The following is a 25,518-nucleotide window of genomic DNA, read 5'->3' as shown; positions in this document are numbered from 1 at the left end:
AATGATTGGGCTTCCCTGGTGGCACAGTGGATAAGAATCTGCCTGCCAATGCAGGGGACATGGGTTCGATCCCTGGTCCAGGAAGATCCCACATGCCGCAGAGCAACTAAGCCCATGCGCCACAACTACTGAGCCTGAACTCTAGAGCCCGCGAGCCACAACTACTGAAGCCCACGCGCCTAGAGCCCGTGCTCTGCAACAAGAGAAACCACCTCAGTGAGAAGCCCACACACCTCAACGAAGACCCAGTGCAGCCAAAAATAAAAAAATTAAAAAAAAAAGAGTAAATGACTGGCTAAAACATTTGTGTTAATTCAATGATACGACACAATTCAAAACAGTATCCTGAAGATTTTATACAAATAGACATTCTTGGACCCATTGGTTTAGGGTAAAATGAACCCAAGGGTCTGCCATTTCCCCCCAAAGTAGGCTCCTTGGAGTACAGCTCCAGAATTACTCGCATGTGCAAGCCCAGTTAAAGCTAAACGTTGTTTTATAATTTAATTTAATTTCCTCAACACAGCTCAGAGTGTTCTTTGCTAATATAATAAAGAGAAAAAACAGGCTGTGACGAGCCATACAATTTTGGCTGGTAAAGCAGACTGAAATAAATATTCAATCCTTAGCCTAGTGATGGCAATAATGTGTTTTTCACTGTGTCTAACGTGGTGATTTAGAATTCTGAGCTGTGCTTGATTACCTTGTACACAGGCTTTTTTTGCTCACTTAAAAAGCTTAAAGTAATAGAAGTATACCTTAGAGGCACTAGAAATAGTCATTTATTATTTTAAAACCTCTATCTATCTATCTATCTATCTATGAAAAAATATATGAATGAATAATATATATATTCATCATCTTCTACATTAGATGGGTTATGGATCTTTTTCTTTATAGACACTTCATTTCTACACATAAATATGTCTTAATAAATTATTTGTAAACACATTTAAAAGTAACACATTAAAATTGTCAAGTACTTCCCATTTTATCTTTTGGTTTGCTTTGCCATAAGTAATTTGCTTCACTGTGGCTTGACTGGTGGGACAGTTGAGAGCCTGGGGCTGTCCAGCTGTCCAGTGAGACTCAGAGGCCACACGTGGCACAAGTTTCCACATCCACTTCAATGTATGAGGTGCAGTTCCTGAATCTTCCACACTGTCTACTACAGTCCACCTGCTGTGGTGAACTGCCTCTCTGGGTAAAGAGGAAAAAAGTCCTCTTCCCTCCCCTCTTCACTTTCCCTCCCCTCTTCACTTTACTCTAATAGACAAAGAAAGCAAAGAAGAATGGGGTAATCTGTCCACAATAAATAAGACCTCAGTGGTTTGGCTTTATGGTTTAAACACTAGGCTTCTTTGAGGCGAGGGCCATATCCTATTCATTTTTATCCCTCCCACAGACTTAGCACAGAGCCTTTTGCAGAGCAAGAATTTAAACTATTTGTTGAATGACATGTAATTAATTTGGTAGGAAGGGAAGGTACAATTTGTCAACCAAGATTCCTGTGGTGGTTTGAAGCCAGAAAAATCAAGCCAAACCATGCTCTGAGATCATAAAAAGTTCCACGGGGCAGGAACAATCTGAAGTCTGGGAAAGTCATCATTTGTACGGAAAAACTTACAATTTACGAAGAACAAGTACCTACCCATGGGGTAAGTTTTAAGAAGTGACAGAAAACCCAGGTTGTGGGAGCCTTCATTAGAAATGAATTCTTTGGGGTCCTGAGGTATTTTGATTTATTTAAGAAACAATTATGGTCAAAATTAAAGAAAGCATAGGATGGTAGCTCAATGCCACATCCCACATAGCATGAGAGTGATGGTTTGAGGTGGAAATAGAATATAGTAAGTGGAGGGCCCTGTAGCAATGTTCTAGTCTCTGTATGTCAAGATGTGATCAATACCCTACATTTTCAATGGTGTGTATCTAAAAAGATGGAGTGATAAAAGAGGGTCAATCTACACCAGTCCTCAGAGGGAGTTCAACTTTGAATAAGAAGACTATTGAAATTGAGACGTGACTATTTAAACCCGAAAAGACTGAAATATTATTAATTGGTAAGTTCAAGACTGTGGATTTTAGTGAGCAAGAGTAGTCATGGAAAATTAAGAGACTCAATTTTCCCTACACATCTGAGTGGAGAGAATAAACTTGCAACCCAGAATCACTGCTTTCTCTGCTCCTTGAGAATAGGTTGTTGACATATTTTCTGAAATTGCTAATAATCTAGAAAAAGTTCTACAGCTCTTTCATAAAGAGGAATATCAGAGTCTGGCAGATTTCTATCTCCAGAGAATGTCCATTATCATCTGAAGCCAGATTACCAGGTTCTTGTGAAAACACAGTAAACAATGAGTTGGTATCTAGAATGGTTTGTTTTTGGAACAGCTGAAGTTGACTGAACATGGGCAAAGTTTACAAATGAGGTCTTCATGTGGAGGAATGAAGAGAGGAAGTCAACAATATCGGACTCTAGCCAGGCTCACTCTCAGGCTGGATGAGGATATTTTAAATAAACATTAGGTTTTAACTTCCCTGCATCTCTAATAGCTACGGACAACTAATATATCCAATGGACTGTGTATCCCTTTTAAAATAGTTTTTTTAAGTATACATGTAGAGAAGTGCACAGATGTATCCTTTTGTTTATAAAAAGTTGAAATTTAGGGCTTCCCTGGTGGTGCAGTGGTTAAGAATCTGCCTGCCAATGCAGGGGACGTGGGTTCAAGCCCTGGCCCGGGAAGATCCCACATGCTGTGGAGCAAATAAGCCCGTGCGCCACAACTACTGAGCCTGCGCTCTAGAGCCCGCGAGCCACAACTACTGAGCCTACGCTCTAGAGCCCGCAAGCCACAACTACTGAAAGCCGTGTGCCACAACTACTGAAGCCCGCACACCTAGAGCCCGTGCTCCACAACAAGAGAAGCCACCGTGGTGAGAAGCCCACGCACCACAACGAAGAGAAGCCTCAGCTCGCTGCAACTAGAGAAAGCCCGCACACAGCAACGAAGACCCAACGCAGCCAAAAATAAAAGTAAAAATAAATAAATTTTTAAAAGTTGAAATATAATATATACATTCACTAATAACAGATTGTCCTTGGCCATTTCACTCTTTTGAGGGAAGGTAGAAATTCTCCTGTGGAGATTTTCTACCTCACAGTATAGAAGTGCAGAATTTCGAGGAACAGAAGTGAGGAGAGAGTAGTTATCCTTTCTGGATTGAAATAACTAAATTAAGGTATGTCTCTGAAGGAAGAACAATGGTGACATCAAAGGGACAGTCACTTGCAGGAGAGAGGAGGCATATAAAACTGCTGATAGGGCCAGGGATGAAGAGCTGTGTACGTGAGCCCAAGCCTCTCAGAAGCCAGAATGTGCTGAGCTTTTTGGAAAGAACTAGAACCAGTGCGTGGCCCAAGAAGTACCTTGCCTTTCACAAGGCAGTCATGTAGGCCCTACTCCTCCATAACGTGGGTACTCAGTAAATGGGCACTGTTGAATGAATAAAATAAAGCCCTATAAAGATCAAACAGATTTCCCCCTTTAAAAGTGTTTCCACAGGGCATATTTCTGAACCATTTTCTAAACTTTGTAACATTTTCCCAGACCCTGGAAACTCTCAAATACTTCTTAAGTCTCTGGAACTCAGTCTCTTACTAGATTCCAGAAGTTTCTCCTAAGCTATGGAGGTTCAGCTCTGTTTTGTAAGTTGCTGGGGTCTGCCACCCCTCTGTCTCCCATGGGCTTGGGTATTTACAACCCTGCTCTAATTCACATGGTCATCTGTGTGACAGACTTACACTGGCACCCACAACCGGATCCACACCGGCCAACCTCACAGCCTTTCCAGACACATCTTCAAAGCCAGGGTTGCTGCTACTGTCATGTCCCCCGCGGCCACTTCCCCTTCCTGCTCTACCTCTTTGCTCTGGTTTCCCAGGATTCCCGCAGGGGAGGAGGATATGGCCATGGGGACATTTCCTTCCCTTTGCTCCCTGCCCTCAGATACTCTGTGAGTCCTCCTATTTGGGACCTACAGTGACCTCACCTCTAGACCTAAGGTCATCTACAAAATCAAAGACAGGTAGGTTCTATTCACACAAAAGCAGGAAACCCTCACATACTATTTTTATTTCATAAAGGCCAAAGACTTTAGTTTCCTTTGACTGGAATTATTGTATATTTATATTTATATGTGACAAATTACTTAAAATGAAAGTTAACTAGACACATTACCACCACCACACCTTAGGAAATATGTGAGTTCTCTCATCTTTAGGCATTATTTCTTATGAGAAAAAAGATAAAGGAGTTTTAAAGGAGTCGAGGAAGATATTTCCAGTCTCCCATTTCCATTCTTTTCGGTAGAAATTTTTATATTGTTCCATTTGGCTTGAAGTGAGCGTTAAAAAAACAACTACTGGCTCGATAATCCTTCAATTTCTGGAGTTAATGAGAATTCTCAAAAGCTGCTCACACAGGATTCAACAGCCCACATCGCGTCCCCAATCTCCCTCTCCACCGGATTGGAAAAACAATCAACTCCACTGTAACCATCACATTTCTCAGAAAGAAGTTTTGCTTTTAAGTTAAAAGGATTTCATGTGCACACATGTTGGTAACAGTTGGCAAGTGTCAATGGGCTTGATTATGCTTTTCATTAAACTTTCAAAACTAAATGTTTGGATTACTAATTTTACTTTGTGTTCCTCAGTCACTTGGCACGACTTTCCTCTCTCCCTCCTTCCTTGAAGTAGGTTGTGAGACTTCATTAACTCTTTGCCTTGTCCAAACCAAGTTCTCTACTTTGACGGAGCCCTTTCTTAACCCCTACAGCACCTTCTCCCCAGCTCTGTGTCACAGCTAGAAAACCAGTCATCGGGCACTTCCAGCCCACCCTGTCTGCGTCCATCCAAGTTATTACTTAACACTTTCATTTCCACAGACTTTCCTCCATTATACCTACAAGCCCCTTAAGGAGAGTGCACAGATGAAAGAACCTGGGTTTTAGAACCAAAGAGACCTGGGTGGAAATCCTGGCTCCAGCACTATAAGCTCTGCAGGCCTGGGGAAGCTGAACCTCTCCTGGGTCCCCGCTTCATCTGTCAAAATGGAATCATGGCACTCACTCTGCAGGGCTGTTGTGAGGATTAGTGAGACAATCTATCTGAAATGTCAAGCACTGCCTGGCTCAGAGCAAATGTTAAAGCCCGTGCGCCTGGCTCAGAGCAAATGTTAAAGGAAACAACCTATGGATGGACTGAGCCTTGGAAATGAGTCCTTACCATCCATAAAATCATGTATTGGGTACTATATTGTGCATAGGTATTTCATGACTATATACCATGTATGATGTGTTTTAAATGCTGTTACTTTGGTATCTACAGGTTATATCTAAGATAGAATGCTCCCTCTACCCAAAACTGGAATAGCTGTTTTGATATATTGAGAATTACTTGTCTGGCTCAAATTGAGGTATCTCTTGCTGAGTAGAAAGTCAGGCGTGAACAACAACATAGAAGAGTATTTGGATTTTGGCAGCTACCCTGAAATTCTCTGGTACTGACCAACTTGTCCCTTCTGTTACTGCGGTGGCAGCTCCTGCCCATCACCCACCTGCATGAGAGATGAAGAGCAGTGAGTGCCAAAGCTGGACAAACATCAGCCCCGTTCCAGGACTGATGAACAGCTGTGTCATTCAGATAGTCTTAAATGGGGACACCAGTCACCACCTAAATAAATAACTGAGTGGACTGAGTGGTCAGCACAGTTGCGATTGACTAATTTAGTGGTCATTAACAGATGCTGGCCAGGTGAGCAATACAAATGTACTTCAAACCATTATCCTCCAATTCACAACACTGATATGATGATTAACTCTGGTACTATTTTGTATCAAACCATGGGTACACTATTAACAAACCTTGCTCTTATTATGTTTATTGATTAGGTAAGATTTATAATTTCAAAAATGTTGTTGTTGGGACTTCCCTGGTGGTCCAGTGGTTATGAGTCCTCCTTCCAATGCAGGAGATGCGGGTTCGATCCCTGGTCGTGGAACTAAGATCCCACATACCACGGGGCAGCTAAGCCCGTGCGCCACAACTAGAGAGAAGCCTGCACGCCGCAACAAAAGATCCCTCGTGCTGCAACTAAGACCCGACGTAGCCAAATAAATAAACATTAAAAAAAAAATGTTGTTGTTATCTCTTAGGCTTCATCAAAAGACTAACACTGAGACAACTGCTATTCTGTTAAGTGATTTGAAGGGTAGGAAAATGAAATCACACAATTCCTGTTCTCCTAGAGAGCAGATTTTAGTAGGCAAACATAAAACGTGTACCAACGTAATTACAATACAATATAGAAATACCAATGGCTATAGAATAGAGTTAGATCAAGTGCTATGAGCTTCTAAAGTCTCATAGAAATGATTATTATTAGTGCTAACGTCTTATACCTCAGGTGTCTCTTTCTCAGGAATCCCTACCAATCGCATTAAGACCCACAGACATACGATCAGCCATTAGACTTAATTGTAAGCTCTTTTGTTTCATTTTCACCACTCTTTATCCCCAAACTACTACTTTTTTGGATTTATCTTTTACTTTGGTGAAGTATATACTTAAGCTATTTTTTTAACAACAGACTTAAATATACACCTATCAGAATGGCTAACATAAAAAGTATAGTGATGACATGGGACTTCCCTGGTGGTGCAGTGGTTAAGAATCTGCCTGCCAATGCAGGGGACGCGGGTTCGATCCCTGGTCTGGGAAGATCCCACATGCCGCAGAGCAACTAAGCCCGTGTGCCACAACTACGAAGCCTGCACTCTTGAGCCCGCAAACCACAACTACTGAGCCCGCGCACCACAACGAAGAGTAGCCCCGGCCCACCGCAACTAGAGAAAGCCTGCATGCAGCAACAAAGACCCGATGCAGCCCCCCCCCAAAAAATGTGTGTGTGTGTGTGTGTGTGTGTGTGTGTGTATAGATACATAGTGATGACAGCAAATACTGGTGGGGATGAAAAGCAACTAGATCACTCATACATTGCTGATGGGAAGCAAAATGGCACAGCCGCTCTGGAAAAGAGTTTAGCAGTTTCTTCCAAAACTAAACATGTGCTTACCATACAACACAGAAGCTGCACTTGGGCATTCATACCAGAGAAATGAAAACTTGTGCTTATGCAGAAACCCTTATGAAAATATTCATAGCAGCTTCATTTATAATAGTCAAAAACTACAGAAAACCCACATGTCATTCAATGGGTGGATGCTTAAACCGTGGTATATCCATACCATGAAACATAACTCAGCAATAAAAAGGGTAAGCTACCAATACACAAAATAACTTGGATGGATCACAAGGGTATTATGCTGAGTGAAAAAAGCCAATCTCAGAGGTTACACGCCATATGATTCCTGAAACGACAAAATTATAGAGACGGAAAACAGATTGGTGGTTGCAAGGGACTGGGGAGGGGTGGGATGGGAGGGAGGTGTCTGTGGCCACATATAAAAGGGGAGCAGGAGGGATCTTTGTGGAAGAACTGTTCTATATTTGACTGTGGTGGTTACATAAATACACATGTGCATAAACGATATATATACATACCCATGCACACATACAAATGAGTGCATGTAAAACTGGTGAAATCTGAAAAAGATCCCTGAATTGTACCCATGTCAATTTCCTAGTTGTAATATTGTACTAAGGTCCTATAAGATATTACTGCTGGGAAAACTAGGTGAAGAGTATATGAGATCTCTCTGTATTTTTTTCTTCCAACTGCATGTGAATCTACAATTATTTCAAAATAAATTTTTTTTTATAAAAGAAGATTTAGAGGTAGGAAGTTTTTTAAAGTCCTTGCATATGTGATGCCTTCATTTCCAGTCTCACAGGGAAATCTGGCTTGGCTAGACACAGACATCTATGTCCAAGATCATTTCCTCTCAGACCAGAGCACAGAAGGCATTGTTCCACTGTTTCTCAGAAACTTCATGATTTTCTTTTTGTTTTTTTAAACTCATTGCCCTTTAAAAATTCTTTTTTAATTAATTAATTTATTTATATTTTAGTTTTGGCTGCGTTGTGTCTTTGTTGCTGCGCGTGGGCTTTCTCTAGTTGAGGGGAGCAGGGGCTTCTCTTAGTTGTAGCGCGCAGGCTTCTCATTGCAGTGGCTTCCCTTGTTGCGGAGCACGAGCTCTAGGTGTGCGGGCTTCAGTAGTTGTGGCACGCGGGCTCAGTAGCTGTGGCTCACGGGCTCTAGAGCACAGGCTCAGTAGTTGTGGCGCACGGGCTTAGTTGCTCCACAGCTTGTGGGATCTTCCCCGACCAGGGCTCAAACCCGTGTCCCCTGCATTGGCAGGCAGATTCTTAACAACTGCGCTACCAGGGAAGTCCTATAATTCTTCCTAGCTCAAACAATCTTGGACTCTGTAAGTTGGTTTTATTTACTTATTTTTTTCCACCAACTTTATCTTTGCTTTATGTTGGTATTACAATGTTATCAAAATAACTAATAAGAGATAGCAAAACTCATAACTTAAAACAATGGAGCAAATAAAATATATCATGGGATTATAGTGTTTTAAAGATATAATTTGCAAAACAGTGCATTTATCTATATCTATTTTGGGAAGTAATCTTTCAATGTCTGGAACAGAGATGTGGAGTCAATGATATCCTTGTCCCCTTCCCACGTTTTAGCTGAAGTCTAAAAACAAACTCCAATTCCTTACTGATAAAGGAAATAGCTTAAATATAAGTGCTGTCATCAGTAAGAGATGTACATCTTTTTTCTATTAGGTCTGAAACATTTTTTCCTCCTTAAAGATAACTGGAAGGCAACCAATACATATGAAAAAAGAAAAGAACCTGTCTAAACTAAATGCAAAAAAATTAATGCTAAAGAAATTTATAGCTATGGGGTAAGCACTAACATTATGCTAAATTAAGTATTATAGAAAATAACCTACATTGTAACCCATACAAACATATAGCTGAGAAGAATCTGATCTACAAATCTACAAATTTAGAGCTTGCCATACATAGTTAGGATGAAATCCCAGTTTGCACATCAAAAAGTCTCAGTATTCTTAAGACCGGTTTCATTAATATTTCATTAATATTAATATTTATGATGACAGACATTTGTGTGAAAAAGGAAAATTGGTTCCACACCACATAAAAATTAATAAACTTGCTGCTCAACAAAAAAAATAATGTTAAATAAGTCATTTAGGTCATTAATTATCAAGACTGTCTGATATGACTCCCACATGAAGGAATAAGAACTATTTGAATTGCAAACACAAGTTCTCACTAATATACTTTATCAATGTCATGTCCCCAGAATTATCAACAAATATTGTAGGATGTAATAATTTATCAAATTAATTAAATGATATGAGACATTTTAGATTTCTCATAAATAAGTTATGCCAGAGAAGAAATAATTATAGTAAATTTAAAATGCACACAAAATAGTTCCCAATTGTTCTTCCAAAATTAATACATAAATTTCAAGTCAACTTTAATTTCATAATCTTATAATATGTACTGAGTGTATACAATAAGCCAGGTACGCAGCTGCAGAGAGGTATAAGGAATGAGCTTTGGCCTTTGAGACATTTACAGTCTAGCTAGGGAGACTGGATATACACCCAAAGGAGACAAGGATCAGTATTAAATAAAATAAAGTCTAATGACTATTTACAATACTGTTTCTATGGGAAAATAATTGAAAGATAAAAATACTTTTTTTACACAAATGACTTTTAACATGGGGACAATCAATACAGTTTCTAAAAAAAATCCCAAGTGATTCAAAAGGGAGATCATCTGCTTTATTAAATTCTCAATGCTATATGTGGCAGGCATTGCAGTGAAACTGGATACTTCTTCCAAAATACGCAGAACTTAAAAAACAGCTAGATGTACAAAAGTCACCAAAGATAGATTTTTTTTGGAAGTGTGACTAAACCTGTCGCCCTCTATCATCAGATAGTTTATTCCCTTGCTCGAATATGTATTTCTGTTTTACTTTTCTTTTTAAAATATATTTATTTTATGTATTTATTTTTGGCTGCATTTGGTCTTCATTGCTGCGTGCAGGCTTTCTCTAGTTGTGAGCGGGGGCTACTTTTCATTGCGGTGTGCAGGCTTCTCATCACAGTGGTTTCTCTTGTTGTGGAGCATGGGCTCTAGGCATGCGGGCTTCAGCAGTTGTGGCACACGGGCTCAGTAGTTGTGGCTCACGGGCACAGGCTCAGTAGTTGTGGCTCATGGGCTTAGCTGCTCTGCGGCATGTGGGATCTTCCCGGAGCAGGGATTGAACCTGTGTCTCCTGCATTGACAGGTGGATTCTTAACCACTGCACCACCAGAGAAGTCCCTCGAATATGTGTTTCAATGAACAGTTACTAAGTACTGACTAAGCACCAGGCAATGAAGATAACAAAGACTTTAAGGTTTGATCCTCATGCTCAAGGATCTACATGTGAATAAATAAAATAGTATGTTAAATCCCACAAAAGAGGTCAGCCCCAGAGGCTTGGGGAATCGCAGCATGGTGGTCTTCACGGAAGAGATGAGTAGGAGGGGGACAGGTAAAGGAGAGAAGGGAAGAATGGTCCAGGGGACTGAGACATGTATTAAAAGACCAACACCTTTAGAGAACATGTCCAGTAGATCAGAATGGCTGGAGAGTACAGATGCTCTGGGGAGAGGGGAGAGAGAAGGCTGAAGAAGGAAGCTGAAGGAGCATCCGGAGAAGTGGCAAGGAACAGATCGGGAAGGATCTGAATGTTGCAAGCTGGGAAGTAAGTATGGCTCTGGCCCAAAGGCAGTAGTGGACCTCCACTAGAGGATCTTCAGGAACTGGTGGTCTTCTGATCTGAGGAGCACTTTGGCAGCAGCATTAGGGCTATGCTGAAAGGCAGTGAGAGTGAAAACTAGTAAAGAGGCTACTGCAAAACTCCAGGTGAGGAAGGGTCTCAATAAGGGCCGTGGCTGTGCATCTGGAGAGGAGGGGGCAGATCCAAGAGTTATTGAGGAGACAGACTGGAGAGGACACGGTGATTTACTGAGTGTGGGAAAAGAGAACAAGAACGAAGGTTGGAAAGAGTAGCTTCAGGGTACTGATGTGGGCAACTGGCTTCATGCTGATCATATTCCCCAGGCCAGGGAAGACAGGCAGAGGAACAGGCTGTGGGAAGATAATGGAGTACCTGGGAAGACCAGTTTTCACATAGGATGTGTCTCTCAGCTTGTCACATGGGACCACAGGGGATGGTTTGAATAAATCCTACTTCCTGTTTTTGATGGCAAGTGACCTGTGACGTCCTGGCGGTACTTTCTGCTGACATAACTCTTACCCTGGGCCAAGTTCTCTTATGGGTGTAGATGGCTGTCACAGCAGGCAGAGGGTGAGGCCAAAGAGAGGAAATGCTTCCAGAAAGGGAACCCAGTTATTCCCATGTCCATTTTCCCCAGACATAGCCTACAGGGAACAGCAATGTGGGACCCAGGGAGAACCCAAGATCTGGATCCCTGCTTTTGGAAAGAGCCCTTTGTCTGAATCCTGTGGGCAAGTGGCCTCGGCAGGGTTGAAGGATAAAGTGCACTCCGTTCCCTAGAAGAGTTCTAAGTGGACAGCGTGCCATGTGGAGGAGTTGGTAGGGATGGACCAGCACAGGGGGACAGGCTTACAGGCAAGGGCCCGAGGCTGGGCTGGGGAAGCTGGGGAAAAGGATTCGGGGGCTGCTCAAAGGGCGCAGGGGAAGATAGCATTTGTCAAGAGGGCTCACTGTGGGTTGAGGCGGCCCAGGCTGCTTTGGATGCAGAGTCCAGAAGCAGCAGCTCTGATGGGGAGTCAGGGAAGTAGGCTGTGGGGAGCAGGGCACAATGCATGCAGGTCAGGCTGGGTCAATGAGTCAGGCAGGTATCTTCCGGTCAGCAGTCACGCAAGGGAAATGGAGTCCTGGGGTCTGAGACGTCACGCCAAAATATGAAAGAGGTGGGGGCAGGAAGCAAGAAGTCGGCAGCAAGAGGTGAGGAGGCTTATCGTTTCTATCTGGGAACAGCAGAAAAGCTGAGGTCCAAAGGTCTGGGATTCCTGGCTTTACCACCTCTAAGCCCTTAAGAGGATCTGGCACCAGCAGAAAGGGTCTTTGGACATTCTTTGGTTCCTGACTGCATTTCTCTCCTACCTCACATGTTCCTTTACTATTAACTGTTGCAACACCAGACAACTCTAGTTCTTGGAACATGTTATGCCATTTCATGCTTAGCTTATATTATTTTCTCTTCCTAGAAATATGCTTCTACTTCTTTGCCTACCTGGAGAACTCTTCTCCTTCTTCAGAACCAAGCTATGATGTTACCTACTCTGATTCCTAAAATGCTTTAGAATATTATCATTGCACTTAATATTCTGAATGGCAATTGATTAAAAATAGAACCTGCTGTATAAAAAATAAATAAAATAAAATTCAAAAATTCATATTATTTATAAAGATAAATAATAAATAATTATAATTTATAATAATAAATGTAAGTATTTATAAATATAAAAATTTATATTATATTGGCTTTATCATTTATAAAATAATGTCACCTACACCATCTAATTTAATCATCACAATGCTCCTGGGACATAAGATGAGCTTATATATTAAGGAAAAATTGTGGTTTAGAGAGGTTATGACCTGTCAAATATTATACAGCTTATCAGTGGAAGATCTAATATCCAGGCATCCAGACACCTGACCTTCCTTCATTTCTCCCTCCCTCCCTCCACCCTAACCTTATTTCTGTCTTAAAGATCTTGCTACCGCTGAGATGATGAATTGACATCAGAATTGATTGAAATTTCTTGCTGAGAAAATGTTTATCACATATTAATAAATCACATTGGTTGATGTTTCAAAAAAATTTTCAAAAAAATAAAAATAAAAACAGAGGTCATTCACCTCATGTTGGCACACAGGAGGCCTGCGATACATGTCTGATGAGTGAGTAAAAGGATGCATCCTAATATGGGTGTAACTCACCTTTCTTTGGCTGGGCTGGTGACACAGTAATCCAGTCCCCTGCCTGACTTGTTTCTAGAGCCTTAGCAGCACTGCCTCACTCAGAGGATTGTTAACAGCAGAGACTTCCGATGGTTTGGGGCCGGTGCCAGCCCCAGGGTGAACTTACATCCTCCCTGCGTCTCCCCAGCACCTCATCTGGTGCTAAAGCTCAGTTCTGCAAAGTGAGGGAAATGTCAGGGTAAGAGATGCTGTGGGCAATGCCAACCACACAGCCTATTCCAGCCCTTCAGAGGATGACCTGAAGAAAGAGAGATGAGTCTGCTTGGCCCTAGGATGGGGGTCGTTAGCCCGGGGTAGGGAGCAGGTAGAGAGACGATGGGCTGCAAGGGATTCATGAACTGGAGTGTGAGTGGGCATTTTTCTGGGGAGACAGTTCACAGCTTTCATCAGTTTTACAAAGAGGCCCATGACTATTAAATATTAAGACCTACCATTCCAGAAAAGTGCCTTCCTCCAGGTAGCTCTGATCTGAGAATCAGCTGCTGACTCCAGATCACAGAGGCCTTGGTCATATAGTCAAGGCAGATCACAGAAGGGACTCAGGGTCCCCCGCAGCATGCCATTCCCATGCTCCAACTCCACCCCAAGAAAAGCCTTTCTGAAGGCCGATGTGTGCAATTTAAGGAAGTTTCATGATCTGTGTCCTTGACAAGTTCAAATGCAATGAAAGAGAGGGAGTTAGGCTTAGGATACCTCCACATTGACCTTTATGTGCCTTAGCACAAGAAATCCTCAAAAAATAAAACATAAAAAGGCAAAACCCCAGGGTCTCATTCCTGACGCAGAGTCATGTTTGACCTTGTTCTATCAGGATTGGGCTTAGGAAATGCTAATAAACAGACAAATCCTGTGCAATGGCTTTTTACATTTGACCTTTCCTTTTTTTTCTGGCATAGGAGCCTGTGGCTTTAGAAAACAGCAGAAAAAAGGCTTTCCATATTCAAGAGGCAAGAAATGCACACACACACAAAGAGAAAGCAAATCTAAAACTGTTTGAAACCCTGGGGAACTGAGAGTCACTTTTCACCCACATCCTGTCAGGGTTGAAAAGCACAGGAAAAGGTTTCTCCTAAAATGTGTGTATATTTTATTTTTTCTTTTTTAAAGAAAAACAAGAGTCACTCATATGCACCCAGAGATCTGAATAGATCAGCTGGATATTTTTTTGTTTGCTTGGTTCCCACTGTTCTTCCCATGACTTCTGAAAAGATAGTTTAAAAAAAATCCTCACGTTGAATCTTTAAATTTCAATTGTTAAGAGCACATGCTTTGTCCCCAAACAGTGGGCTCTGCCACTGACTTGCTAGGTGATGCTGGACAGGTTTGTTAACCGTTTTAAGAACCTAATTATTCACCAATTAAAATGGGAGTATGAATGGTACTGATGTCAAAGGGTGGCTGAGATAATTAAAAGAAATAATGCATTAAGAAATCTTAGGCTATTAAGTTTAGTCAGGCAAACAGAGAAAGACAAATATCATAGGGTATCACTTATATGTGGAATCTAAAAACATGATACAAATGAACTTATTTACAAAACAGAAATAGACTGACAGACAGAAAACAAACTTATGGTCACCAAAGGGGAAAGGGAGGGAGGGATAAATTAGGAGTTTGGGATTAACATATACACACTATTATATATAAAACAGGTAAACAACAAGGACCTACTATATAGAACAGGGAACTATACTCAATAACTTCTAATAACCTATAATGGAAAAGAATCTGAAAAAGAATACATATATATACATATATGTATAACTGAATCACTTTGCCATACATTTGAAACTAACACAACATTGTAAGTTAACTATACTTCAATTTAAAAACAAAAGGAAAATATCTTAGGCTAGCTTGGTAAACTTGAAGCATCAATGAATGGCATCTAAAGGACAGGAGCTGTGGAGTAAATCCTCTACCGATGAAACAAACAATTCCAAGGACACATCTTTATGCATTACCATAGATGTTTTAACACACAGAAAGAAAAAACCCAGCAACAGTGGGGCTGTGTTTCTCATTGAGGATTCCCCATTTTATACATTACATGCGGTGGTTAGACTGCCTCCTTCACCTTCAGGTGAGCTCGAGTCTGGCAGAGAAGGGACCCTCCCTCTCCTGTAACAAGGTGCGTCATCTGACCAAGTCCACAGAAGGCCCAGGAAGCCAAGGCACACCCCATATTTCCCAGTGATCAGGCCCCATGAGTCCTATTCTCTTCCCCAGAAAGCCCTGGTCAGGCCTGGACCCAACCCCGCACCAGCACGCCTTCAGCCCATCTCCAACATGCCCAACTCAGCTGAGAACCTGCATGGTTCTCCTAAGTTCATCTGGGCCAGGAAATAACATTCCTGAGAATCTGTTAATCAAATGATCATCATCCTTCAGAACCTAGCAGAGTTGCATTTTCATCTATTTCTCCAAAAGGGCTTTTACATACTTTCTGTAAATTTACCATGTCAGAAAAATTTATCCTGGACTTCGGTTTTACTTTTTTTTTTCTTTTTTTCTCACGCATTGCTGGCTGGGGGGAACTCCTCCTCCTTTTGACAATCGCTCTGGCTACTTTGCATGGAATGGTCTTTGCTCTGTCAAGCCTCATTCCTGATCACCTCTTATTCAGATCACATAAAGCAATTTCAGCAAATGGGCCCACCTCATGGTTCTGCATATACAGTGGATTTCCAGGGATCCACTTATCAATCCCACCAAGTGCATTTTCTCTAAGCTTCTCTCCCCTGTTGGAATCTTACTTCATTCAAGTCTTGTATGTGGCTTTTCTCGCTAATCACTGTGTTAAGCCTAAACTTCTTTTCCCTCCACTTTAACCACCCTTCCCCCAGGGGAGGATGAAAAGAAAAAAAAATTCTTGCTTCATTTGATCAAAGAAAGCTGACTTAGCTTATTAATAAAACCAACAGACTCCAGACAATTCCCTTATCATCCACCAGTTCCTTCAACAACAGGGAAGCATGGATCAGCACCAGGATTGGTAATGACGGGATTCCATGTGAGTTTTTGGACATTCTTACAAAGGTACCTTACCACAGATGACTTTTCAAAGGCATTCACAGCAATGACATTTCCTTACCCGGCAGTCTCTCTGAAGCGTCTTCATGAGCGCATTGTATGTTTCTGTATCAAAATACAACCCTTCGTGCATGTCTTGCAGGAAATCTAGGTCCTTAAACGTGGGGTTGGATTTCTCTCTCTCTTTTCGGGATGCTCTTCGCTTATAGGTTGAGCCTTTCAAGTCATATGTAAAGTGCATTCTCATGGAGCGTGGTAAGACATTGTTCATCACCACAATCCTGATGTTAATGCCCCCTGATTGCATGCAATACAGTCCATAAAATTTGGGCAAAAGAGTCCTTGGATTCTGGTTTAAATTCTAAAAAAAGAAAAAGGAAAAAAATGTTTCAACTCTGCTTTTACAAAATAATGCTCCACTATGACGTGTTTTCATCTAAAATGATAATTAAAAATGGAATGTGATTATTTTTGTTAACGGCCATTGTTAAAATTTTGCTGTTCCTAACCTAGTTTTTAAGTCGGCTTATGGGAACAGCAACTTTATCATTCTGATCTCAGGGCATTAAAAGTGGCTGAATTGAAAATGGACAGAATGTCCCAAATTAGCTCCAACTAAAATCAGGCAAAGACGTGATTAGTGCCATGTGTAATTATTCTCTAAGGTAGCTCAAGAGAAAATTAATTGCTGGGGTATGAGGGATGAATATTTTTAATTTTTTTTTTTTTTTTTTTGTGGTACACAGGCCTCTCACTGCTGTGGCCTCTCCTCTTGCGGAGCACAGGCTCCGGACACGCAGGCTCAGCGGCCATGGCTCACGGGCCCAGCCGCTCCGCGGCACGTGGGATCCTCCCGGACCGGGGCACGAACCCGCGTCCCCTGCATTGGCAGGCGGACTCTGAACCACTGCGCCACCAGGGAAGCCCGAACATTTAAAATTTTAGTAGCTCCTGAGAACCTGTCTTCCAAAATGGCCAGACCACTTTACCACACTTTGTAAGATTACATATTTCCCACCACTCTTACCAGTGCTGAATATTATCCAACTTTATAATCTTTGTAAGCATGGCTGGTGAAAAATGACAACCTGATTTTAATTTAATTTAATTTAATTTAAATGTGAATACCACTAATAACTAGAGAAATTTAATATTTTTACATATTTTTAGCCACCTCAAAGATAATTTTGTGTTACTATCCTTTGCTCATTTTTCTTTACGTTTTTGTCATTGTTGGAGTTCTTGATATATTCTGGATATTTATTAGTTTCCTATTCTATTCAGGGTAAATATTTTCTTCCACTATGTTGTCTTTTTTGCTATAAAAGTAGGGAATACACACCTATTTTTGTTTCACTTTAAAAGTAGGCAAAAAGTAAAAAATAGTTTACTAAAAGGCATTTATATAATGAAAAGTCTACTATCCCTAATCCTTCCCCCAATTCCCAACTTTTGTGGAAACTCTTGTTCCCACTTTCTTTCATTTTAGAAATATCCTATGTGCTTATGTTAATTTTATACCTGGGTTTTTTTTTGTTTGGTTATACAGATGTTTTGCTTTTTCATGTAGTCACATTTATGTACTTGTTTCTTGTGCTTTTTTGGCTTCTTATTTAGCAAAGCTTTTTATACCCCAAGAAATTTATAAATTTCTTCTACGGTCTTACAAATTTTTAATAATTTTGGTGATTACATTTGGTTTTTTTACTTTACATGGAATTAATTTGCTTCTTCCAGAAAGTTTGCATAGAGCATTGATTTGACTTACATACATCAAGAAATGAGTATCACAATAAGTTTAGTGAACAGCCATCATCTCATATAGATACAAAATTAAAGAAATAGAAAAAAAATTTTTTCCTTGTGATGAGAACTCTTAGGATTTACTCTCTTAACAACTTTCCTATACAACATGCAGCAGTGGTCATTATATTCACCATGGTGTACATCACATCCCTAATGCTTATTTATCTTGTAACTGGAAGTTTGTACCTTTTGACCACCTTCCTCTAATGCCCCCTTCCCCCACCTCCCGCCTCTGGTAACCACAAATCTGATCTCCTTTTCTATGAGTTTGTTTTTGAAGTATAATTGACCTACATCACTATGCTAGTTCCTGTTACACAACATAGTGATTTGCTACCTCTGTACATTTCAAACTGATTACCACAATAAGTCTAGTTAAGATCAGTCTCCATACAAAGATACTACATAATCTTTGACTATATTCCTCACACTGTACATTTCATACTCATGACTCATTTATTTTGCAACTGAAGTTTGTACCTCTTAATCTCCCTCACCTATTTCTTTTCCCCCCACACCCCTCTCCCCTCTGGTAACCACCTCTTTGTTCTCTGTGTCTATGTCTCTGTTTCTGTTTTGTTATGTTTGGTCACTTGTTTTGTTTTTCAGATTCCACATATAAGTGAAATCAAACAGTATTTGTCTTTCTCTGTATGACATTTCACTTAACATAATACCCTCTAGGTCCATCCATGTTGTCACAAATGGCAAGATTTCATCCTTTTTAAGGTTAAGTAATATTTCATTGCATATGCATACCACATTTTGTTTTTCCATTCATTTATTGATGGGCACTTGAGCTGCTTCCATATCTTGGCTATCGTAAAACAATGGTGCAATGAACACAGGGGTGTATATATCTTTTCAAATTAGTGTTTTTGTTTCCCTTGGATAAATCCCAGGAGTGGAATTGCTGGATCAAACAGTAGTTCTAGTTTTAATTTTCTGAGGAATCTCCATACTGTCTTCCATAGTGGCTACACTAATTTACATTCCCACCAATGGGCATGAGAGTTCCCTTTTCTCTACATCCTTGCCAACGCTTATTATTTATTGTCTTTTTGATAATACCCACTCTGATGGATGTGATGTGATAGCTCACTGTGGTTTTGATTTGCATCTCTCTGGTGATTAGTGATATTAACCGTCTTTTTCTGTGCCATCTGTATATCTTCTTTCGAAAAATGCCTATTCAGATCCTCTGCCGATTTTTATTTATTTGTTTGTTTGTTTGTTTGTTTGCGGTACGCGGGCCTCTCACTGTTGGGGCCTCTCACTGTTGTGGCCTCTCCCGTTGCGGAGCACAGGCTCTGGACGTGCAGGCTCAGCGGCCATGGCTCACGGGCCCAGCCGCTCCGTGGCATGTGGGATCCTCCTGGACTGGGGCACGAACCCGTGTCCCCTGCATCGGCAGGCAGACTCTCGACTACTGCGCCACCAGGGAAGCCCCGATTTTTATTTTTTATTGAAATATAACTGATTTACAATGTTGTGTTAGTTTCTGTTGTATAGCAAAGTGGTTCAATTTTATATGCATGTGTGTGTGTGTGTGTGTGTGTGTGTGTGTGTGTATATATATATGTACTTTTTCAGATTCTTTTTCATTGTAGGTTCTTAGAAGGTACTGAGTATAGTTCCGTGGGCTATACAGTAGGACCTTGTTCTTTATCTATTCTATATGAAGTAGTGTGTGTCTGTTAATCCCAAGCTCCTAATTTATCCCTCCACCCCCTTCCCCCTTTGGTAACCATAAGTTTGTTTTCTATGTATGTGAGTCTGTTTCTGTTTTGTAAAAATGTTCACTTGTATCCTTTTTTAAGATTCCACATATAAGTGATACCATATGATATTTTTTTCTCTGACTTACTTCACTTAGTATGATAATCTCTAGGTCTATCCATGTTGCTGCAAATGGCATTATTTTTCACTTTTTTATGGCTAAATAATATTCCATTATGTATGTATGTGCCACATCTTCTTTATCCATTCATCTGTCGAGGGACACATGGCTGCCTCCATGTTTTGGCTATTGTAAAAAGTGCTAACATGAATGCTGGGTTGCATCTTTTCAAATTAGAGTTTTCTCCAAATATATGCCCAAGAGTGGGATTGCAGAATCATACGGTAGTTCTATTTTTAATTTCTTAAGGAATCGTCATACTGTTCTCTGTAGTGGCTGCACCAATTCACATTCCCATCAACGGTGTAGGAGGGTTCCTTTTTCTGCACACCCTCTCCAGCATTTATTATTTATAGGCTTTTTAATGATGGCCATCTGACTGGTTTGAGGTGATACCTCATTGTAATAGTTTTGATTTGCATTTCTCTAATAATTAACAATATAGAGCACCTTTTCATGTGCCCGTTTCTGACCATTTTCTAACATTTTTAAATTGGGTTGTTTATTATTAATTTTTCATGTTGAGTTGTATGAGTTCTTTGTATATATTTTTTTAACATCTTTATTGGAGTATAATTGCTTTACAATGTTGTGTTAGTTTCTGTTTTATAACAAAGTAAATCAGCTATACATATACATATATCCCCATATGCCCTCCCTCTTGCGTCTCCCTCCCACCCTCCCTATCCCCTCCCAGATGGTCACAAAGCACAGAGCTGATCTCCCTGTGCTATGCGGCTGCTTCCCACTAGCTAACTATTTTACATTTGGTAGCGTATATATGTCCATGCCACTCTCTCAAATCATCCGAGCTTACCCTTCCCCCTCTCCGCATCCTCAAGTCCATTTACTACATCTGTGTCTTTATTCCTGTCCTGCCCCTAGGTTCATCAGAACCAACTTTTCTTTTTAGATTCCATATATATGTTAGCATACGGTATTTGCTTTCTCTTTCTGACTTACTTCATTCTGTATGACAGTCTCTAGGTCCACCCACCTCACTACAAATAACTCAATTTAGTTTCTTTTTATGGCTGAGTAATATTCCACTGTGTATATGTGCCACATCTTCTTTATCCATTCATCTGTTGATGGACACTTAGGTTGCTTCCATGTCCTGGCTACTGTAAATGGTGCTACAGTGAACACTGTGGTACATGACTCTTTTTGATTTATGGTTTTCTCAGGGTATATGCCCAGTAGTGGGATTGCTGGGTCATATGGTAGTTCTATTTGTAGTTTTTTAAGGAATGTCCATACTGTTCTACATAGTGGCTATATCAATTTACATTCCAATCAACAGTGCAAGAGGGTTCCCTTTTCTCCACACCCTCTCCAGCATTTACTGTTTGCAGAATTTTTGATGATGGCCATTCTGACCAGTGTGAGGTGATACGCCATTGTAGTTTTGATTTGCATTTCTCTAATGATTAGTGATGTTGAGCATCCTTTCATGTGTTTGTTGCCAATCTACATACCTTCTTTGGAGAAATGTCTATTTAGGTCTTCTGTCCATCTTTGGATTGGGTTGTTTGTTTTTTTGATATTGAGCTGCATGAGCTGCTTGTATATTTTAGAGATTGATCTTTGTTAGTTGCTCTGTTTGCAAATATTTTCTCCCATTCTGAGGGTTGTCTTTGTCTTGTTTATGGTTTCCTTTGCTGTGCAAAAGCTTTTAAGTTTCATTAGGTCCCATTTGTTTACTTTTGTTTTTATTTCTATTTCTCTAGGAAGTAGGTCAAAAAGGATCTTGCTGTGATTTATGTCATAGAGTGTTCGGCCTATGTTTTCCTCTAAGAGTTTTATAGTGCCTGGCTTTACACTTAGGTCTTTAATCCATTTTTTGTTTATTTTTGTGTATGGTGTTGGGGCGTGTTCTAATTTCTTTCTTTTACATGTAGCTGTCCAGTTTTCCCAGCACCACTTATTGAAGAGGTGATCTTTTCTCCACTGTATATTCTTGCCCCCTTTATCAAAGATAAGGTGACCATATGTGCATGGGTTTAGTTCTGGACTTTCTATCCTGTTCCTTTGATCGATATTTCTGTTTTTGTGCTAGTACCATACTGTCTTGATTACTGTAGCTTTGTAGTATAGTCCGAAGTCTAGGAGCCTGATTCCTCCAGCTCTGTTTCTATTTCTCAAGATTGCTTTGGCTATTCGGGGTCTTTTGTGTTTCCATACAAATTGTGAAATTTTTTGTTCTAGTTCTGTGAAAAATGCCATAGGTAGTTTGATAGGCATTGCATTGAATCTGTGGATTGCTCTGGGTAGTACAGTCATTTTCATAATGTTGATTCTTCCAATCCAAGAACATGGTATATCTCTCCATCTGTTTGTAACCTCTTTAATTTCTTTCCTCAGTGTCTTATAGTTTTCTGCATACAGGTCTTTTGTATCCTTAGGTAGGTTTATTCCTCAGTATTTTATTCTTTTTGTTGCAATGGTAAATGGGAGTGTTTCCTTAATTTCTCCTTCAGAATTTTCATCATTAGTGTATAGGAATGCAAGAGATTTCTGTGCATTAATTTTGTATCCTGCTTCTTTACCAAATTCATTGATTAGCCTAATAGTTTTCTGGTGGCATCTTTAGGATTCTCTATGTATAGTATCATGTCATCTGCAAACAGTGACAGTTTTACTTCTTCTTTTCTGATTTGGATTCCTTTTATTTCGTTTCTTCTCTGATTGTTGTAGCTAAAACTTCCAAAACTATGTTGAAAAATAGTGGTGAGTGTGGGCAACCTTGTCATGTTCCTGATCTTAGTGGAAACAGTTTCAGTTTTTCACCATTGAGAACGATGTTGGCTGTGGGTGTGTCATATATGGCCTTTATTATGTTGAGGTAAGTTCCCTCTATGCCTACTTTCTGGGGGGTTTTTATCATAAATGGGTGTTGAATTTTGTCAAAAGCTTTTTCAGCATCCATTGAGAGTATCATGGTTTTTCTCCTTCAGTTTGTTAATATGGTGTATCACATTGATTGATTTGCATATATTGAAGAATCCTTGTACCCCTGGGATAAATCCCACTTCATCATGGTGTATGATCCTTCTAATGTGCTGTTGGATTCTGTTTGCTAGTATTTTGTTGAGGATTTTTGCATCTATGTGCATCAGTGATATTGGCCTGTAGTTTTCTTTTTTTGTGACATCTTTGTCTGGTTTTGGTATCAGGTGGCCATCTTTGTCTGGTTTTGATGGTGGCCTCGTAGAATGAGTTTGGGAGTGTTCCTCTCTCTGCTATATTTTGGAAGAGTTTGAGAAGGGTACATGTTAGCTCTTCTCTAAATGTTTCATAGAATTCACCTATGAAGCCATCTGGTCCTGGGTTTTTGTTTGTTGGAAGATTTTTAATCACAGTTTCAATTTCAGTGCTTGTGATTGGTCTGTTTATATTTTCTATTTCTTCCGGGTTCAGTCTCGGAAGGTTGTGCTTTTCTAAGAATTTGTCCATTTTATTGGCATATATTTGCTTGTAGTAATCTCTCATGATCCTTTGTATTTCTGCAGTGTCAGTTGTTACTTCTCCTTCTTCATTTCTAATTCTGTTGATTTGAGTCTTTTCCCTTTTTTTCTTGATGAGTCTGGCTAATGGTTTATCAATTTTGTTTATCTTCTCAAAGAACCAGCTTTTGGTTTTATTGATCTGTGCTCTCGTTTCCTTCATTCCTTTTTCATTTATTTCTGATCTGTTCTTTCTTTCTTTTTTTTCTCATTCTTCAATGTTTATTTTCCCATTTTAAAAAAAGGTGAGAGAGGGAAACAAAGAAGGAAAATATAGAGAAAGAAGATGGGCAACTCTCTCTTGAATAGCCAGAAGCCCACGGGGAAAAAGATGTGGCTGACCTCTGAGGAGACTCGAGCTATTAGGAAGAGGAATGCAACAGCTCCCTGAAGCAACACAAATCTCTCTGCAACCCAAGGCTCCAGCGTTATAGAGCCAGCTCCAGGACTTCCCACCAGCCAGCAGCTCTACTGACACCTAACCAGTCCCCAGGCCTGGGATTTCAGTAGTTTGGCAGCCTGTTGGTTTGCTGACATCTTTTAACATCTTGGATTTAGCTGCATAGAAGATGGCCTCTTTCTGCTTAGGGTTTCTACAGTGTCTTTTGGTGAGTCCTAGGCAGCCAGTGGGTGATCTGGTATCATGGGCTCACATCCTTCACCAGCAAGGCAATCTGTTCCTGCAGCTGCCACTCCCCTCCCCATGCTTTGCTCTGGTTTCGACACCTCAGCAGCTCAGCCTTATGGTCCTGGTGATGCATAGGGCAGTAGCTCTGTGGTTCGCACAGCTCCATATATTCTGGAAAGAAGTCTCTGTAGCCCCCTCTGAGGATATACAGCTCTGGGTAGTACAGTGCAGGATACTGGTTCACAGCCCTGTCCTCTTGTCTCAGAGAGCGGTACCTGGATGTGTCCTCCCAGGTACTCATATGGATAGCGGCAATCGATGATATAAAATTTCTCTAACAGACCCTGGAACTTCCCCAAAAGCAAGGCAGCCACTGTTTCTGGGTTGACGTACTTCAGATCTTGGTGTCTCCCTGACACGGTCGGCAGTGCACATACCTTGGAGAAATCACCAATCAGAGGCCCCTGGTTAGAATCTTCCTCCAGCATCTGAGTCATATTAATGTCACAGAGGGAGACCATTTTCTTTATACCTAAGCCCTTCCTGAGCTCTTTGTGGCTAGAACAATACTTCTTTTTTACTTTATCTGGTATTGTGTTGTCCTTGAATTTTACCATCTGCTTCAGTCTTGGACTGTTCAAACTGTCTGGCAATGAAGAGGAGTGGCAATGAAGAGGAGCGATACAGGCAGCTCCTGTTCACAGATGCCTTGGCCTCTTGATCTTCCAGAGAAAACCATCAATTCATCTGAAATCTCCTCTGTCTGGTTTTCTCCTAGCTCTGGATTTTTATCTAATTTGAAACTGTAGTAATAGGACTGTCCAGATGTTTCATTTCACTTTCCACCAAGTTTCCATTGTCCAGTAGAAAAAGAGGAGACCTCAGGTTCCTGGGTACCCACCACTCCAAGGGCTTTGAAGTGCTGTTTTCATTCTCTTTATTTGCGGATGAGCTACATATTGCATCTTTCTTCCTGTGGCCATGGTCCAAAGCATTCGGAGTGCTAAAAAGCAGCTGTGTTGGGCTGCATTTTACAAGGTGTTGGTGATAATTCATCCCAGCTAACTGTATTTCCTCAGGTCCTGTAGAATCCAAGTGACCAGTTTCATCAAGATCTGAAGAAGTGGTAAACTGAGTGGCAGACATCTCCCTGCTGCTAAGATTCGAAAGATTAAGGCAACGTTTGGGGGTTTCTCCAGACAAAATGCTTAGGTTTGCAGAATCACCAAAAAGTTTCTTCTCCACTGGGGTTCTAGGGAGATCTGAACTGATGGAAAAGGAAGTATCTCTCTCCAGGAGCAGGTTTAATATCTTCCTCTGATTGGACCTAAAACTAGGTCCTGAGCCAGGGCTTCCTTCCTCTCTTGTAGATGAAAAGAATTCTGCAGACATGGTCTCTGAGTTCTCACTTCAGGAGGAAGAGAAATAGGCAGGGAATCACACACAAGTGAAGACTCTAGCAGAATTCAAGGAAATCTGGGGAAAGGAGGCGATTCGACCAGACGACAGCTATGCCTCTCGACCAGTTAG

At 40.7% G+C, this 25,518-nt stretch overlaps 1 protein-coding gene and 1 pseudogene across 2 annotated transcripts in view; both read right to left on the bottom strand.

The window, feature by feature from the left end:
• The window catches only part of PIP5K1B (phosphatidylinositol-4-phosphate 5-kinase type 1 beta), a gene marked incomplete at both ends in the record, with an annotated part of 190,551 nt that overhangs the window by 91,205 nt on the left and 73,828 nt on the right, over positions 1–25,518 (bottom strand). The window contains one exon of the mRNA XM_079706716.1: positions 16,210–16,509. Coding sequence (XP_079562842.1) covers positions 16,210–16,509 — 300 coding nt within the window. The remainder of the gene's footprint in view (positions 1–16,209; positions 16,510–25,518) is intronic.
• On the bottom strand, positions 24,002–25,380 carry LOC307054943 (M-phase inducer phosphatase 3-like; annotated as a pseudogene). The gene has a single exon. The product of its transcript is annotated as an M-phase inducer phosphatase 3-like (transcript).

The sequence above is a fragment of the Hyperoodon ampullatus genome, assembly GCF_949752795.1.
Source record: "Hyperoodon ampullatus genome assembly, chromosome: 6".
Classification (NCBI taxonomy): Eukaryota; Metazoa; Chordata; class Mammalia; order Artiodactyla; family Ziphiidae; genus Hyperoodon; species Hyperoodon ampullatus.
The sequence above is the reverse complement of the archived record's forward strand: the minus strand, read 5'-3'. Positions and strand labels throughout refer to the sequence as shown.